Source organism: Argiope bruennichi, chromosome 8 (assembly GCF_947563725.1).
Source record: "Argiope bruennichi chromosome 8, qqArgBrue1.1, whole genome shotgun sequence".
NCBI classification, from domain to species: Eukaryota; Metazoa; Arthropoda; class Arachnida; order Araneae; family Araneidae; genus Argiope; species Argiope bruennichi.
In genome coordinates, this window is record NC_079158.1 from 62123835 (window position 1) to 62144060 (window position 20226).

At 26.6% G+C, this 20226-nt stretch overlaps 1 protein-coding gene across 6 annotated transcripts in view; it reads left to right on the top strand.

Annotated features, from left to right (window-relative positions):
- LOC129981013 (ceramide phosphoethanolamine synthase-like) overlaps positions 1-20226 on the top strand; it is a 130482-nt gene that overhangs the window by 101271 nt on the left and 8985 nt on the right. For all 6 annotated transcript variants that reach the window (XM_056091606.1, XM_056091609.1, XM_056091604.1 and 3 more), the window contains 2 exons: positions 6731-6853; positions 13091-13171. In XM_056091606.1, the coding sequence (XP_055947581.1) occupies positions 6731-6853; positions 13091-13171 (204 nt within the window). The remainder of the gene's footprint in view (positions 1-6730; positions 6854-13090; positions 13172-20226) is intronic.

The following is a 20226-nucleotide window of genomic DNA, read 5'->3' on the forward strand; positions in this document are numbered from 1 at the left end:
GACCGTTAACTCAAAAAAAGATACCTTGACAGAGGTCTCTGCTATTCTGACTGACATGTATAGTTGCAAATATGTTTTTCTTTGAACTCAGACATAAAACATAGATGTTTTTCAAAATTTCGAAGTCCAATTTATTTAAAATTAAAACACCTTCACTATCTTGTTTTCTTTAAAATTAAATTTAAAAGAAAAATTAATTGAACATACAATGGGAAAGGTAAATTATGCGAAAGTTTTATATGCAGTAATTGGTCATATTCATTATTTTTATTGTCAACATGCTTTTTTTTCTCGACTAATTTTATTGTGTAAAAGGATCAAAAAGGTATCAGTGAATGGAATTTATATCGAATGCTAAAATAATATGTTCAATTTATGTCAAAACACATACTTTTTGAAGGAAAAAAAAGAAATTGAAGCATTATAAATATATTAATGAAATACGAATCAGGCAATAAAAGAAGCGCACGTATTTCTATAATGTGCTTTCGCAAATATTGTTGATTTTCAAAACAATAAAAGCAATAATCTCCATTATTTGATAATGATAGTTATGCATCTCTGTTTGCTTACAGAATTAATTTTGAATATGAATATCAATAATAAAATCTATTGAAATCCATGAAAATGTTTCCTGTTATAACTTTAATAAATAGCATAAACTTCATGGTTATGTAACTCCTTCAGTCTAATTGCATTTTGATATCAAATATTGCCTACGAAGATATATTGCGAATTTTAAATGCATTCGCATCATTAAACTGTCTGCGTTATTTTGTGTAAATAAAATTACTCAACAAAAGATCAATTTTTTTTTCTTTTAGCGAGAATTGGAATGTTTAGCAGGGGAAATTATCTGATATTTTTATTTCTTCTATTTTTATTATAGGTAAGTCAATATATAATTGACTTATCTATAATAAAAATATGTATTCATCATGCAAATATGAGAATAATATTTCATTAAAAGTTGCTATTTCTGATTTGGAATATTTTTTCGCATTTGCTGAATCATCTTAACGTTATGTTTTCATATTGTCTATTTCTTAAAAACAGTTTAAATGAGAAAAGCTGTGTTTGCAATAAACTGTATTCTGTAAAAAAGTGAAGTTTAAAAATAAGTTTTTAGTAATAAAAATAGAAAAAAAATGTATTGTCTTCAGACAACTTCAAATCTCAAGGAAGAATACAAAATTCGAGTAGTTAATAAGAGAATGTAAATGTGTGAATAATGTTTCTGCAGAAGTTGTGGTTACTGGATAGAAAAATTATTTCACAATTGTTGTGTCATTTGAAAATCATGTTTTCTAAATGTCTGCATTTGCAAAATAGTTTAGATAAGAAATGCCGTGTTTCCAATAAACTTTATAATATAAAATAGTAAAGTTGAGAAATACAGTTCTTAGTAATAAAAATAGAAGATAACGTAGATTCCATCTACTTCAAAATTCAAGAAAGAATATAAAATTTCCTGAATCAATAGAAAAATGTAAATGTGTAAATAAAGTTTTAGCAGAAGTTGTTGTTGCTGGATAGAAAAATGATTTCACACATGCTGCGTCATTTGAAGTCATGTTTTCGTAAAGTCCGCATTTGCAAAATAGTTTAGATTAGAAATGTCGTGTTTCCCAAGAAACTTCTTTCCGCGAAACCGTTAAGTTGAGTAAGTTCTTTATGATAAAAACAAAAGAATACTTTGGCTATAAACCACTTGAAATGTCATGTAATAATGCCAAATTCTCTTAATTGATGATCATTATTATTATTTTGTACATTATCATTTTATAAATATTAAAAATTTAATCAAAAACTTTTTTTAATTTCTCAAAATATCACTTTCTTTTAATGTCACTTAGAAACTTGATTATGAAAAAATGCCCCAAGTTCTTAAAAGACAGATCAATATCCGTTTTCTTTGGGCTTTTATTAGCAACATTCTCCTAGAAAGTTATATATTTATCATTGTAAAAAAAAATATGGGCATTTATTGAATCGAGATACAAATTAAAGATTTATAATCATATAAATCCAAAATGACAGAAGCTAAAATTATTTTTACTCAGTTCAAATGTCAAAGCACATAATTAAATGTACAAAATATCTGTGATATAAGGTGGGCTTATTACAAAAAAAAAGAATATAGAATGTAAAAAAGTAAATATGAATGTTTTTTTTTAAATTCACGTTATTTATTAATACGGATCATAATTTTACTGCCGGCGTCCTGGCATAGGGCTAGCGTGTCTTCCCCATGATCTGGGCATCCTGGGTTCGAGACCCGGTTCAGGCATGGTTGTTTTTCGTCTGTTCTATCTGCGAGGTGTGTGAATGTGCTCTCCTGTATAAAGGGGTTGTGCAAGCAAATGTGATGCGTGAGTAGCTAAGATGTTGGCGCTACTAAAACAAGAGACGCTCCCTTGCTTAAAATCGCTGACCTCGTCGCGAGCCTGTCCATGGCATCTGCCATTATAAACAACTGCATAGTTTTACTTTACAGCACAATTATTCCTAAAATCCAGTAGATATCAGTAGGTATTGCCCAGTGCGAAGTGTACGAGAAAACTTTATGTAGGAGTCATGTCATCCGTATAGTAGAAGACGATGCTTATGCTTTGGTTTGCGAAATTAAAGATTTTTATAAAATAAAAAAAAGTATCATTTGAAGTGCACTTGTGATCATTCATTAATGAATTCTTTTAAACTATTGATGAAATAATTTTTAAAATATCTATATAGCGTATATTGTTGTCAAGATGCCAATAGGACCATTCTAGAGAGTGAAACTGTTGACCAAGTTAGAAAACGTTTCAAACACATCGCTAGAAAATTTATCCGTAAAGTCAATAAAAAACTGGACTTTCCATATTCAACAGTTCATGATATCTTGCATAAGAAATTGAAGCATCATGCTTATATATATATATATATATATATATATATATATATATATATATATATATATATATATATATATATATATATATATATATATATATATATATAAACACTCTGCGATTTTACTTTAGAACCTCTAAGTAAAAACGAAGGAAATGAAAAAAAATGTCATGCATTTTTAGCGGTGAATCTACATTTTGTATATCAAATGTTATAAACCATCACAATTGTAGGAAGACAGTTGTGAATAGCGTTACGCTATTATTGAAATGAAAATGTGACTTTCTTAAAGTGTGGTGTACCCTGTCAGAAAAAAAAAAAAACTAATGACTTGTCATTTTTTATTATCTAACTATGGTTATATTTGCTTGGATATATGAAAAAAATTTCGCTAGATTCAAGATCTAAAGAAAAGCAACATCATTTTCCGGTAAGATGATGCGATGGTTGATGCGCTTAAATAGTTTCCTAAACAGTTAAGTTACATTAACGGTCCGTTTTAAAGCAACACTAGGACTATTTTGGGACAGACCTCGTAATTTTGAGCTGCGGTCAGATGACGAAGACGACGCCTGAGCTCTCACTTTCCTCCCCAAACTTCCACACCTCAACAGCGGGAGGGTGCGTTTGCCCCGACGTATTTAACGTGCACCAAACTAGCTTATACGACGGTTCTTCGATGGAATGGAGTTTCGAACTTGAAATCCTCCGATTCCGAAACAGAGACCTTATCATCATGTCACGTGATCCCTAAAAGAGTGTTTAATTAGTAGAGGGATAATTTATGTTGATATGATCCATTGGTCTATCTCTACATTTATTTGAATTTTTTTCGTGAGGAGTTACATGAAAGACACCTTGTATAAGTTTGCAAGAAATGAAACAGTATATCATAATCGTTATTCAATTTATAACTCTCTTAATTACTTATAGATATATATCATGAATTCGAGCATTCCTACGTGTGAGCATGATATTTATTTAACGTCGAAATTTATTAACTCTATAATTCTTTTTTAAATTTCTAAAAATATTTTTTATACTTCAAAATATTATATAATTTAATATATAAAATATTATATAATTTTTATACTTTAAAAATATTTTTCTTTCACATAATTTTATTGATTATCCAATAATTCCATTACAGTTCGATGTATTATAATATGCAAGTATGTAGTTACAGCAGAAAACATCGATTCAAAACTTTCTACATGTTTTCATTTTCTAGAAACGTGATTTGCACGTGGTAGATAAAAATCTACAGCCATGTAGAAGCGTGTTGGTGCATACAAAATGACATTTTTATTTCAGAATCTCGAAGACAGTTTTCCGCGACATGCATGGTTAAGCAGATCTTTTTCGGAAGGCTACAGTTTTTTTGAAGGAAATACAAGAAAATGTGAAATGTATTATTGTCTAATGCATATATAAGTGTTCTACGGAAATTGGGCATATTTAATGAGTCGTGAAAACAAATAAATTTTAAGGCCAGAATGATAAGAAAACAATCCTTGTTACTTCTTTTTAGATGATTTTAGAAACAACTGCCGGAGAAATTGATGAAAGGAAATATCTGCATATACAGTATTAAGGAAATCATCTGCATATACAGTATTAAGGAAATCATCTGAATACACAGTATTAAGGAAATCACCTGTGCACACATCAATTTTTCTATTTCTGTTTCTGGTTTTCCGAATAAAAAAAAGCAATCTGTTTTCCAAATAAAAAAAAATAATCAAAGAATTTTCATTTTTATGTTTCAAATTCATGAAATTATTTATTTATTTGGATTTTATCATTTTATCGATCTATGTTATTTTAAGCTACATTAAACATGTAAATTTCATGAATGAAATTAATCCTAAATTTACATGAATACGCACTTTTTCTATAAAAACTGACGTATAATACATTCGTAAATACGCATGGGTGAATATTTGTTACATGAACTTTAATGCAACTAATTCATACTCACTTGATGGAATGTAAATGCGTCGTTTTAATTTAATTTGGAAATTCAGTGTTTTAATTGCGGAACATAAAAGGACCTGATATCATAGTAAGAGTAATAAAACATATTGTTAAATCTTACGTGCCTCGCATAGTGACATTTATTATGTATTTCCGACATAACATGAATTTATTCCGCTAAAATATTCTAAATCATCTACTTCTATGTGTTTTTAATTATATTAATTGATTCATTTACGACGAATATTAGTAAATATAATATAATTCGAATTAACTTTAATAAAATATTCTGAATCGTTTGCATGAGTATATTTTTAATTGTATTATTTTATTAATGTATGTATATATATATATATATATATATATATATATATATATATATATATATATATATATATATATATATATATATATATATATATATATATATATATATATATATATATATATATATATATATATATATGTATGTATGTATGTAATGATGTTTTAAACATTAATTTCAATTTAATTAATTTCCAAGAATTTATCTTAATTTAGCCCACAGTAACTTTATTTTAAAATATTCTCTTATTTCTTGATCCAATTCCATTGTCTCTACTTAATTAATTCAAGAGCAGCTTTGTAAAATTGCTGAATCGGCTAAAAACCTAACTTTCCCACACTCCGCGTGAAGGGACAAATACCGCTGACGAGACAAATTCTTTTTTAAAACCTCCCTGTGTTTCCCCTGCCTTGTAGCGGAAATCCCTATCGAAATCTCATTATATATTAGCAGTATGAAGAAATATTTTCCCTATCAATTTCTTTGGTTATATAAGACCAGGGATAAAATGTTCAAGAGCTTTTTCCTCATTCCTTTCTCTGTCGTTCTGTGTGCTCATCGCTTGTACATATGCCTGCTTTTTCAAAATGAAATAAAAGACGTCACGAAATCGAAAGTCTTTTCACTGTCTTCAAAACTGCATCCTGCTTCACATAAAATAATGCTTACATATTAAAGAGTCGACAGGATACGACACGCGCGGACAAGGCAGGGGAAACACTGGGAGGTTTTAAAAAAGAATTTGTCCCGTCAGCGGTATTTGTCCCTTCACGCGAAGTGTGGGAAAGTTAGGCTTTTAGCCGATTCAGCAATTTTACAAAGCTACTCCTGAATTAATTAAGTAGAGACAGTGGAATTGGATTGAGAAATAAGAGAATATTTTAAAATAAAGTTACTATGGGCTAAATTACGATAAAAACTGGGAAATTAATTAAATTGAAATTAAAGTTTAAAATATCATTACACACACACACGCACACATTAAACTATCGTTTGATTCTTTCACGAATTTTATTGTTTTTCTTCAAAGTTTCTTGTTTTATCTTCGTTCCGCTTCAAAAATGATTCCCAGTCGAAAAAAAGAAATGGGATTGAATTGGATGGATGGGATTTGATAAATAAAATGTGATTACATTTTAATTCTTTCCGAAAATATCAATTTGACGTAAAGAAATATAACTTAAAAAATGCAATTAATTGTTTAAAGCTTTTGAGTGAAGCGAAATCAAAAGAATACAATAATATAATAAATTTAAAGGGCATTTATTTTATTTAATATAAAGCATAAATTCTAGATTTTCGATGATTTTTAATTAATGTTTCTATTTAATATTTGGCATTCTTTCGAAATTGAATTAGAGTGCACTTGCTTAATAGAACATACAACTAATTTATATTTATTCATTTATAATCGATTCGATTACTAATTGAAAATGTTGATTTCAAGTCAAAATTAATTCTAACTGATTATGATTATGCATTTAGTTGATAATATAAGTGATTTTTTTTAAATTCTGTTCTATTTATTAAAAGGCTGCTCAAAACGACGTTCTACGGTCTTCAATCACATGGATACTGATGTGGTTCTGGAGATTGTCCAATGCACATACATTCATTCAATTCCTTTTATTTGCCATATATATTAATAAATTGTGGGTAAGTTGAACTGAATTTATAATTTATATCTATTAGATAATTTGCTATTGTTTGATTTGCTTTGTTAGTTTGCTGTGTGTAAATTAGGAATACAATTCTATGACACATGTGTTTTGATGAATGAAGTCTTTATTGATTAAAAGATTATGTTGAATCTTTAACTCAAGCATACAAGTTAATTAATCATATCTCCTGAATACATTTCAGTTCCAACATTTCAAAAAATAATTCCTAGCTATGATATTTTTGTTTTAGGTTATATTATTATAATATTTTGAAAAGTGTTTAATAGAATTGGCTGGAATTGTTAAATATACAAGCATTGAAAACATCCCCTGAAAATAATGCATAATGTTAACATTACTATTTTCAGTAAATTGAATCAATATAATAAATATAACGTCTTAATTAATTTTTTTTGTGAAATCTGCTGTATATTATTTCCTCTTGATGGAATAGTATCAGATAATTTTAGAGTTGCAGTTATTGGATTTTTAATGGAAAGCATAATATTTATTTTTTTACTAAAGATAAATACTTTTTAACAAAATATGTTTTAAGTGGCATACTTTATGTAATTTTCGCGATATATGCAAAAATCGTTTCAACGAAATGCAGGGCTTTAAAATGCAGTTCTTTGGAATTGGGCCTCCAAATTTGACTACTTCTTCAGTAGTAGATGTAGGATTTTCAAAATTTTAATAATTTCTTATTTATAAAATATGAATAGGAATTTTAACTTTTTTCATCCCACAATTTTGGAACATATTAGTGTATAAAAACTGTTTTTACACTATTTTAAAATTCAAAAAAATTATTTTTTCAGCGATAATAAATTTTTTTTTACAATTTTTTCTTTTATTTATGTAAATGTTTCAAATTCAATTTTAAGCATAGTTTGTAACAATACCATTTATTGTTGCAATGAAATTGGAATCTTTTGGATTGTAGGGATCACTTGGCTGTGCTGGCTAATGTTAAAAGTCTGATTAAAAATTATTTTCTTTGGAGCAGAATTTTCAGTTTCAGATTTTATTGAAATAATAATGCTCTACACTACATTTTTTTTCTTTTGGAAATTGCGCGATGTAAAATCGTTCCTCGCAGAATTCTGTGGCGGATGCAGTCAAATCAGTTGGAAACAACATTTCTTTCTTTCTTGTTAAAATTGTTTTTATTGGACATAAATTTCAAGCAGCATTTTCACTTTCGGATTTTATTAAATTGATAATGTCATGTTCAATTTTTTTTTTTTTTTTTTTTTTTTTTGGAAATTACGTGATGTAAAATCGTTTATCGCAGAATTTTATGGAGGATTCAGACAAATCAGATGGAAAAAACCTTTCTTTCTTTCTTGTTAAAATTATTTTCATTGGACATAAACTTCTAAGTAAAATTTTCCCCTACGGATTTTATTAAATTGATAATGTTATGTTCAATATTTTTTTTTTTTTGAAATTTCGTGATGTGAAATCGTGACGCACAAAATTCTATAGGGGATGCAATCAAACCAGATAGAAACAAGCCTGAAATATTATCATAATACTTTAATGATAATATTTTATGCTAGAGGCTCGAATTTTAAATATTTTTTTTAAAAATAAACAAATAAAATAATGTTGTTTTGTATTTTTAGTGATAAGCAAATTTTATATTAACTTTTATTATACTATTTTGAAAATGAAAACTCATCAAATTAATTATCCTTTTTTTTTTTTAATTGCGTGATGTAAAATTGTTACGCGCAGAATTTTATGGCTGATGCAATCAAACCAGATGGAACAAGCTTAATATATTATCTTAATACGATAATGATAATATTTAAGGCTAAAGACTCGAATTTTAGATACTTTTATTTATTTTTTTATTTTTTTAAATAAATAAATAAAATTCACTTTGTTGGTTTGTGTTTATAGAGATAAAACAATTTTTATATTAATTTTTATTAAAACGCACTATTTTGAATATAAAATTGCGCTAAGTTAATTATTATTTTTTAAATATATGAGAAAAAAATTTGTTGATGAGCTTTAAGTGAGCATGAATTAACCCCATTCTTTTAGGCATTGCAGACGCACTTTGTCGTAATAACACTTTTAAAATAACTGGATGAGATAAGAGTTGGATATGACTGTTGAGTGCGCGTCTCATTACATTTTCTCATAATTAGTAATCAGAATGCTGAATGTTGGAACGGTGCCACGTTTCAGATCAGATCTTCCTCCAACCGTTAAATTTTGCTCTGCCATTTAATATCTTAGATAAAATAATGTAGGGAAATCCTTTATTAAACATTAATAAACTAACTTACCAAGACTGATAATTGATGGCTTGCTATTTAAACCATCATGCTATAAATCTCTTATTGGATTTTATTTTATTTTTTGGATATCAGTTATTTTTTGTTCATGCTTTGCATTCTTTTTATTATTTTTATGTATTTGCCTCGTATGTATGTTTCCGTTTTGAATAATGGAACAAAAAACACTCGGGCATATTTATGCGAAATGATCAGATTTCCCGAAATTCATCCTGAAACGATACTTATATCGAATGTATAATCCTTTGTACTGGTTAGGGAAAGAAGGATGTGATATAGGACAAGATCAGTGAAATAAATTTAAAACATCAGTAATAATAAAACAATTAATTATGAAAATTTCCAAAAATAAGGACAAACAGCAGCTAAAAACATTTTGCTATTTCTTTTGATATTTTTCATTCAAGCTGATTCGTCTGCAAATGTGATATTAAGAAGAATTTATTTATATGGCAAAAGTTGGCAAAATTAATTCACTTTCTAAATAAAAGAACTAAATATTTCAACTAAACTTTAAAAAAAATATATAAATGTAATGACATTTTTAATAAAAAATATTTGTTTATAAAATTTTGGATTATCTGGGATATACGGAACAAATCTAACCACTTCGATTTCGAAAAATCAAAACTCAGGATTTCCTCGCCTAATCCAGACTATTTGGTAACCGTAATTCATATATTTTTTCATATAGAAAGAAGTGTAAATTATTCAATTAAATATCAAGTATTTCAACTAAAGTTTCGAAAAGTATAAATATAATTAATTTTTAATAAAAATTATTTACTTGTAAGTAAAACTTTGGATTATCTGGGATATTCGGAACAAATCTAAGAAGCTTTTTTCGATTCTGATGAGTTAAAAATCGGGATTTTATCGTCTTTACAGACCCAGCTGTTTTCGCAAAACGTTACAGAAAAAAATTCTAATATTGCATTTTAAAAATAATAAAAAGTTAGTATTTTAAATTGTCTATCGTGTTACGGAATTGGTGTTGGTACAATTAGGTACAATTAAGTAGACAAATTTCGAAAGAATGGAATGATTAATTCGGCATTCATAAAAATGTTGGTTAGTTTGCGAACTGCGTAATAATAATTAAATGGTTAACTCGACATTCAGAAAATGGTGGGCAATTTCTGACTGTTTAATGACATCTAATTCAACTGTCTGAAGGACACAGAAAAGAAAAGCCAAATCATTTGGTGCATTGGGACGAGGAACGAATTAATGAAATTTCAGGTTTCTACATCAAATAATTTCATGTTCTAAAATTGCGGGTAATTTCGAATGCATTGAAACGATGCATGTGTTATCTAAATTTTAAGTTTCTACCCGGTTGTTATTATGTTTAACATTTCAACATTTGTTAACCCACCCTCTCCTGTTTAAGTGTCAGAGTCAGTGAACCAGTGATTTTTAATTATGTATTTCTCCTTATCCCAAGAACCACTTATATTGATATTCGAGTTTCTAAGAATGTTAAATTTCGAATTTTAATATTGCATTCTCAAAGAAATATTAAATCCTGCAGTATGATCGGACCTTCTGAAGAAGCAAAATTGGAAAATTAATAACTTTTTTTGTGTGAAATAAGATTTTTTTTTTGTGTGTGAAATAAGATTCTAGCTAGATTTTATTTATGTTGCCCCTGTTTTAGTCTTTGTTTCACTTTTAATACAATAGTTTTAATTTTATATCCTAAAAATTATGCATGTCAAATTTTGTTTTAATCTGCTTAGAGGTATAAAGGTAGTCTGTAACATATGTTCAGGCTCTCCGAATTTTAGATATGTACAACTTTACTATTTTCTCTCTGAATAAATTGTTTAGCTTATTCTTTGAAGTATAAATTATATATGTTTATTTTTAAGTTGAAATGAATATTTGGGAAATATCGTTTGCCAGAAACATTTAACGACAGATTCCATTCTCTAGTCCGAAATATGCTAAAATTTTAGGCTTAGTTTAGATACTTTTAACTTGTTTTTATACTTTATTTTTAATGCACACACAAAAAAATTGTATTTAATTTCGCTACGGATATAAATGTAATAAATAAAACAATAAAAAGGAATTTGTAAAATATACTTGAAAATAATTTTAAAACTTACGAAGATGAGAGAAAAAAATGTGTGAAAATAAAATTTGTATCATTAAATAGACTATTTTTTTATTTAAAACTTTATGAAACTGATTTTTGTACCATAATATGTTTTAAAATCGTTGAAGAAATGCATTTACATTTCGATTGATTTTTAATTAAAAATCGAATTTAAATTTTAACGAATTATTTATTAATAAGCATGTAATTTCCAAGAAATGACTACACCCCAAATTTAGAAGCCAACGGTTAATTTAATCCAAGAATCTGCCAGCCTGTAAAACGTTGCTGTTTTAATTAACAGATTCTACCTTTCAGCCAACATGATTTCTGACAGAAGTAATATGACCACAGATTATATTTTTCAATTCTATTGTATTGTCAAGGCCTTCGGTTTATTCTAGCTAATCCCTTTATTTTTATATTTTTTATTAATCAGTTTTCCTGCTTCAGTGATATTATATGACGTTGATTTTATGTGCCGTTGTTGGTGAGATGCACTCATTTCTCTTCCTTATGATTTGATCTTCGTCAAAATGACATTGAATTTCAAGAGTTTTCCTGATATTCTTTTCAGTATTAAAAATCATTTCATTATTTGGGAAATTTAATTTTTTATAGTTAGTCTAATTTCCTTTAATTCATAATATTTCGCAATAGCTTTAATTATTTTTATTTTTCTGTTTTGATTCATAAGTAGATTGTTTCATATTTCTTTTCATTCAATGGAATTTTTTCAGTTTTTACGTCCTCATTGTAGATATATTTAGCCATTCGTTTTCGAAGACACCAAGAATGTGTCTCCGAAATAATACCAAAAATATCTTAGTTAAGAAGTAAAAGAAAATTTCTTAAAAATATGATCTTGTTTGGTCTTTATAGAAATAATTAAATTAATCGACCAAAAAACACCAAACATTTACAAATACAAAAAAAAAAAATATCGTGCGTTTGGTTAACATTTACACATTAAAGACCCGACATTTATTTCAGCTTTCACGAGTTAACTTGTGGTTCGTTCAAAAAGTGTTAATGTATGAAACATTGCGAACGGATAACGAGTTTATTCGTTTCTTGCGCAATGTATATTACGGGCTTCACAAGATATTTCGTATTTTATTGCATATGTTTATCCAGCTTCACAATATCTCCACAGTTTAAAATTTTTGAGTAAAAATTTAATTATTTTGCTGTATTCGTACATATGAAACTGAAAAAAAAATACCTCCAGAAGAAATGCTTGATTAAATGATACATTTTCAAATTCAAATGTATGTCTGTGATGTCAGATTTTTCTCTGCTATTTCTGTAACAAATAGAATAAAAAGAATTAAAAATTTCTTTTTATTGCTTGTCTAGTACATAAGTTTATTTTCTTGAAACTTTCATAATTTTGACTTATTACGTAATTGCCCAATCAGATTATATATATATATATATAACCGTTTTTATTTAATATGTTTGCTTTTCGTATTTGCATATTCTTTATTAATGTGAAAATAATTTTGCATACGGTGGAAACAAATTTTTGAATGCAATTTGAACTGCATTCAAAGTGTATTTAATGCAATCAAATAGGTTCAATCCTAATAGATTTTTTAAAAATATAATTGCATTTATTGGAATGATTAACATAAGTTGTCAAATATTCTATCGATGATTGATTTTGATTCTTTATATTTGTTATTTGTAATGATTACCTCTATATTTATAATGATTACCTGTATATTTGCAATAATTATCTGTATAGTTGTAATAATTATCTGTATAATGATCACCTGTATATTTTTAATGATTACCTTTTTCCCCACAGGAATTTTTAACGTGGATACAATTTGTTGGATTTGCTCAAATTTTCACTTTAGCGTTTTTCACAGAAATGCATCTATCGACGGTAAGTTATTGTTCTTGAATCTATTAATTTAAATTTACAAAAAATGTGCCAAGAACTGAAATCTTATTTTAGTTAACGTTCATAAAAAATTTGGTAGTAAATATTTTCTGAACATTTTTTAGTTACTTTCAAAAATTTGTTAACTTTCGTTTTTATAGTAATAGTTTTGAAGATTTTCTTAGATTTCTTGTATGATTAATTTAAAAGAACTGAATGAAAGCTCTGTAATGAAATGGGATCGTCTGATATGATATGATGTTAGATCTCAATTTTTGGACCACCAGTTCAAGATCCGATTCTACCGAAGAGCAATCGTTTCATGTGGTCCTGGTGTACATTAAATATGTGATTTTCTGGATTTTTTCACCTTTGTGTGGCATGAAAAGTTGGAGAATCGATTATCGGCTCATGTTCGGTCACCGGCCTCTGCCCATAATCCAGAATTGCGAAACCCTTGCCGAAATATTTCTTGCTTTTTTTAAAATGTTAATATTATGTGAGGAAATCAAATTTGTAAATGAAGCAAGTACAATGTTCAACATCATCAATTATTTTTTTAAACTTAAGCAGAAATTAAGTGAACTTCACTTGAATTACAGTCGGACAAAATTTTAATTTGTTAAAAATTTTATTAACCATGATTATAAGTTATTCAGAAAATGACTTTAATTTTCAAGTAAATCTGACGGTAAATAACATACATATAATTCTTAAAGTTTAATAATTTCTAAAGCAAATGGTCATAAATTTCCTTACAATTTTATGACTCGAAATTCCTAACAAGACACTAATTTAGACGTCAGAGTAAGGATTTTTAAAATCATTAGCTTTCTAAACTTGAATTTTGCCGCGAAAGTTATAAATTTAATATCGAAATTCGGATGTATTTTCCTAAAATTCTGTATAAAAATTTATTTTATTTTAAAATTGTAATGCTTTTTATCATGCTCTCTATACAATACGTCAGACTACAATTCTGTATTCGATATTGAATTGTCTGCCTTTCATTATTTAAAACCTTTTAACTTTCTTCAATAAAATGCAAAATAAATAAAAATCCTCGCGTTAAGTATTTTAGAAATTTTTAGTTAAATTATATCAAATCACAGGATATTCTTTCAGAAATTAAGTTCATAATTTTCCACTACATATTCTTCTACTGAACAAATAAGCCAAATTTTGGTAGCATAAATCGTTATCTTAATGAACTACTTGATAAGGGTGTCATACATTCCCATTATGTTTTTAGGTCATTAATCTGTCTACTGTTCTACGCCCAGACTACATTGATTGTTTCATTTTCTCTCATTTATAAATGAAGGCAGCAATATTAAGTAATGGGAGATCGATATTTTAATAGATAATTTCCGTTGCTTTTTTAATGTGTGTAATAGTAATGCACCAAATATGTTTCGTAATACCAATAATCCATCTAAAATAATGGATTATTGGTATTATGAAATTATAAAAATAAGTCTATATTTCAGTGTTAAAAGAAAGACAAAAATCCAAAACTTAAAACTCTCTGATTTCGCTTCAATAAATTTTTCTAATTTTCCTAACTTTTTTTGTTTGAATCAATTTAAAAATATTTCAGTTTAAAGCTCATTAATTCTAAATAATATGCTTAATATTTAAATTCTGCAGGAGTTTGCTTACCCTAATTTATTTACAAATAAAAATCCGAAAAAAAAAATGAATTTTACATTAAAATTTACAAAATACCAGTAATGGGATGTATTACTTCTAATCATCTGTGCAATACGCAAGACTACAATTTTGAATTTGATATTGAATTGTCGGCCATTGATGCTATAAAATACTTTTACTTTTTTAAAATAAAATATAAAATATTTTCATTAAGTGCTTTAGAAATATTTGAACAAATCAAATATTTGAATATTCTTTTAGAAACTAGGTTTATAATTTTCCACCACATATTCTTCTATGGAAAAAATAAGCCAAATTTTGGTAGCATAAATCGTTATCTTAATGAACTACTTGATAAGGGTGTCATACATTCCCATTATGTTTTTAGGTCATTAATCTGTCTACTGTTCTACGCCCAGACTACATTGATTGTTTCATTTACGCTCATTTATAGATGAATGCTGCAGTACTATGTAATGGGAGATCGATATTTTAATAGATAATTTCCGCTATTTCTTTGATGTTTGTAATATTAATGCACGAAATATGTTTCGTAGAAGGACAAAACAAGGCATAAAATAATGGACTTTTGGTATTATCGAATTAAATTATAAAAATAAATTCATATTTCAATGTTAAAAGAACAGCAAAAATTTAATGAAGTCCTTAAAATTCTTTCACTTGACATCAATATATATATATATTTAATTTTTCCGAATTTTTTTGTTTAAATTAATTTAAAAAGTATTTGAAAGTAAAGCTCATTAATTCTAAGTAATGTGTTTAATATTTAATTTATATAGATCTTTTGCTTTCTGAAACTTGCGAATAAAAATCTGAAAAAGAATTAATTCTACATTAAAATGTTACAAAATGCTAGTAATGGATATTTTTATTGCTTTCTTTAAAAAGAAACAATTACTTAGTTGAATACATACTCCTTTAAATGACACCGTTAAAATAGCAATTCATTGGCCAATATTTTGTTCCAATATTTTCGAAAAAAATGCAAATAATTCAATCTTATCGTTAAAAATAATTAAAAATACAAAAATATCTTTGATTATTTGCCCATTCGTTTTTATAACATTTTTATAATGCCTCCTTTCTCAAAGCTAAAAGTTAAAAGTTAAAAATGCTAAGTTAAAAGTTTCTTAGTTAAGTTCAAATTAATTACAAAAAATAATGAAAAAAATTTTGCACTCAGCATTTTTATTTATTATATGTTTTGTAAATTCCTCAAAAATAAGAAAATTGTGTGAAATTATAGAAAATTTCAAAAGAACAAGTAAATGCGAATTATGCGACATTCATTCGTATCTATTATAGAGAACTAACAGGGTATCGATATTTGAAACACCTCGTTCTTTTATGTTGCTTAGAAACATGTTTTCCTGTGCTTTTTAAGAAAAAATGTCAGTTGATATGGATTTGGTGAATAATTGAAAATTCAAATGATAATTACTCTACAGTTTATTTTGATTTACTAAATTATTTAAAAACTAGCCGTCTTTGACGACCAGCGGTTCGCCAGTTTGAATTCTGCTTTTAATTTTAAATGAATGTAGTTATGGATTTATAACGGAGATACAAACACTAAATAATTGTGTTATGTTAATACTATCGATAAGGAGCAAAATCATAAAAATAATCTCCGAATAATTTTGTTTTTAAAAGAGGAAAAACAAAACAAAATCTACGAAACTCAAAAAAAAAAGAAAAGAAAAAACATTTATGAGTGCATCTTAGGAATTTTGAATACTATAATTAAGAATGCTAATTTAACGACTAAAAAAGCGTGTAGCAACTTTTTCTTAGAAATTCATTTAACTCCCCCTATTTCAGTTAACAACTTAATTAATTTTATGAGTGTACTTCAATTAAACTTTCGTTTCTTTTTGTTTCTTTCAGCAATTTATTTTTTTCCTCTAATATATAATTATATTTTTCTCTAATTTCCCGTCCTTTTGAGGTTTATTCAGAGAAATGATTTTCACTCATTTTTTTCAAAAAAATTATTTTTTAGTTTCGATATCATTTTATTATATAGAATAAAAATTCAACTGATTAACTCACAATTTTATCTTCAAAATATTAAATTATCATCGGAATTGCATTATAAATACTATAATAATACATTATGTTATAAATATTGTAATAATACATTTAAGCCAAGAACCAAGTCAACCTAAATAAGCTTATGTAAAAAGGGAATGCGATAGCTAGATGGTATATAAAATTGTATACTTGTTTCAATTATCGGAACCAGTCTCCTAACAGGAAAAGATTTCAAAACATGTACGCAATTTTCTTTATTATACAATGAAGCCAAATACAAAACTATTTTTCGGGGTAAAGGAGAAATATGAGAGTTGAATGCTTCTGATTATTTATTTTCTTTTTTAGTAATTTAATTTCTTTTAGAGAGAGAATTTACAGTAAACTGGAGCTAGAAATAAGCTTATATATAAAATGAAATTCTGAAATATTATGTTATCATTGGAAACGCACAACTGAACAAAATTTCAAAACATCAAGAAATGAATTTAAAAATAAATTATAATAACATTTTTACATGCATGAATCAAGTTATTATATAGAATTATAGTTATTATAAAATATATACAATTTTTAATTTGTTATTAAAATTACTACTGTCTCATATATTAAGTATACAAAGAAAAATTACTATCATCAAAAGATTGGATCTTTAATTTTTGATAAATCTGTATGTTTCAAACATACTTCGTTTCAAAATTATTTTTTGAATATTTCCTATTTTATTTGAATATTTTGTATTTATGTAATATTTTTAGACATAAACTAATGGCGTAAATAAAAAAATCAGTATTATTGATAATCAAATTAATTCACTGCAATTAATTCAATGCAAAAGAAATATCTAAAATGCAACGAGAAATTAATTTTATTCAATGTAAACCGATTATATTCTCTCTCTAAATTCGTTATTCATAAGAATGTATGATTTAGTAGAGTCATGTTTTTGCGGTTTTTCTTATCTTATCATTAGTTTAACCACTTCAACAGTTACATTATAGATAAGGCAACTGATATTGTACTATTTTTGACTCGTAATGACATCAAGCATTGCATTAGCTGTAATTATATTTATAATGCCGTTGAGTAAAGTTGATATTTCTATTTACTGAATCATTCTTTTTCCGAGCCTTGAACTATTTAAAAATATTTTCAACAGAGTTTGAAATCCAACATTCTACATAATGCCCAAACATTATCAAGCAGAATATGAAATTGCGAAAATTTCATACATATCATAGAAATTCTATACAAAACAAATGACATATTCACATCTTCGTTTTATGCAAATTTAATTTTCTTTATTATTTTTATTTTATTATTAATTACTTTTTTCTATTGAATGCAAATGTTTTATTGGTATTATTTTATTATTTTTTCCAAAAAGAATTTTAATTTCTGTTGGATGGATGTCTTAAAATAAAAGTCTTATCGTGACTTCTTTTTTATATTCATTTTATGTTATTCTTAGGTACTGTATATAATGCCTTGTGAAACTATATATTTAAATAATTTTTGTATTACATATTTTAACTTTAGGCCTATATATTTTATTTAATTTATATATAAGCAGTAATGCATAGACAACTGTACCCATCTTTCTTTTTTTAAAAAAATTCTGGTATAAATTCTTAGAAAAAGTGATAAAAATAATTTTTTGGAGTTCTTAATATCAAAGCATTTTATGCTAGAAATAGAATACCTATTTGAGGAATAATGATTCGTATACGTGTTTTAGTAAACTACTTGTTGATAAAAAAAATACAGCGTGAACTTATGTGGATTGTTTTAACATATTCTCAGCAACAGTGAACTTGAAAAATACTTTTATTTTTCCAATATCCTACTCAAATTTATTGTTGGCATTCTTTAAATACGGAACTTAACGAAAATGTTATATTGCAATTACCAAAATTGATAGTATTTTTTCGATAATTGATGTCTATTGTTAATAAAAAATGAATGTATGAGTGTATTGATGCTCTATAGAACAGAGCAGTTACTTGGAATTATCAAATTTGATAGAAATAGATTTGGGAGATGGAGAATGCTTATTTTTAAGAGAGTTTTTGTAACTTTAATTCCAATTTTAATTAATCATAAATTAAACAAAATTTTGATATCCGAAAATATTGCATAACAATAAATTTTACCCCATTTTAAAATTTAAAGAATTGCATCTTTAATGATATGAATTTTTCTATACATTGCTCCTCTAATTTCGATAAATTAAAAATATTTTTATGCGGAATTTATCACAATATTTTTCATTGTTGTAATGAAATTAAAATCATTTTCATTGTTTCAGAAAATATTTAACTGCGTGCTTTTCTTTCATTTTTAAAAGCCCAGGAATGAAAAATCTTGATATTTATTGGCAAAATTGTAATGCATATTCGTTTTTTTTATATTATTTCATTCCGCCTATAGGGAAGAAATGAAATAAGATATTTAATATCTTAATGGATTAATTAATATCTTTATTCGCTTAGTGGATTAATGATGATGTTTATTAATCCATTAATGCTTCAATATCAACTTCTTGCTGGGATTGTTCATATTATAATCATCAGTTGTGTTGCATTAATTTAATTTTGAAATCACCAGAGCAAATGGAATAAAATTAAGATCTAGCATCGCGTACAATGCTGTACAATTTACACGGTGCTCACTGTTGGGATTTTCATGCGATATTGGCATTTGTCTCTCCATTAGAAGCAACAGGATTTGTCTTCCCGAAACTTCCTCGCTTACTTTCTAATAAAGTTTTTGTTTAGTATTAAAGCAAGCCATTAGAAAACAATATTACGAAATAAGCTATTAGCATATGATCTATGGCAATATTTTAGCTATTAATAAGCAAGTTCCAGAAATTTTAATGTATATTTTGGACACCTTTTGTTAGATCGATTAAAATCAAAATATGGAACAGAACTACAATTATAGTACTGTACCCAAAACCGCTTATTAAATTATACATTTAAGTCATTGGAATTTTGAGTTATCCTGTTAAAATGCTTGTGAAAGTAGAGACCGACAGATGATTAACCCGTTGTCAGGTTTGGTTCAAAATTTAGTACTTATCTACACTTAAACTTTAATACTCGCATGTTATATTTGTAGACAGGATCTCTACATTTTGCAGTTGTCATGCTCATTTATATCCGGAAAGGCGGATAGATAAATTTCTGGATGGATTTCGTTCAAAATTTGATAGAAATTTACAAATTTAATGAATCTAAAAATAAATCTACAAATATAGTGATTTGTAAATTTATATATATATTTACAAATTAAGGCCACATTTTAAATATCATCCATCAGCACAAAACATTTTTGAATTACTC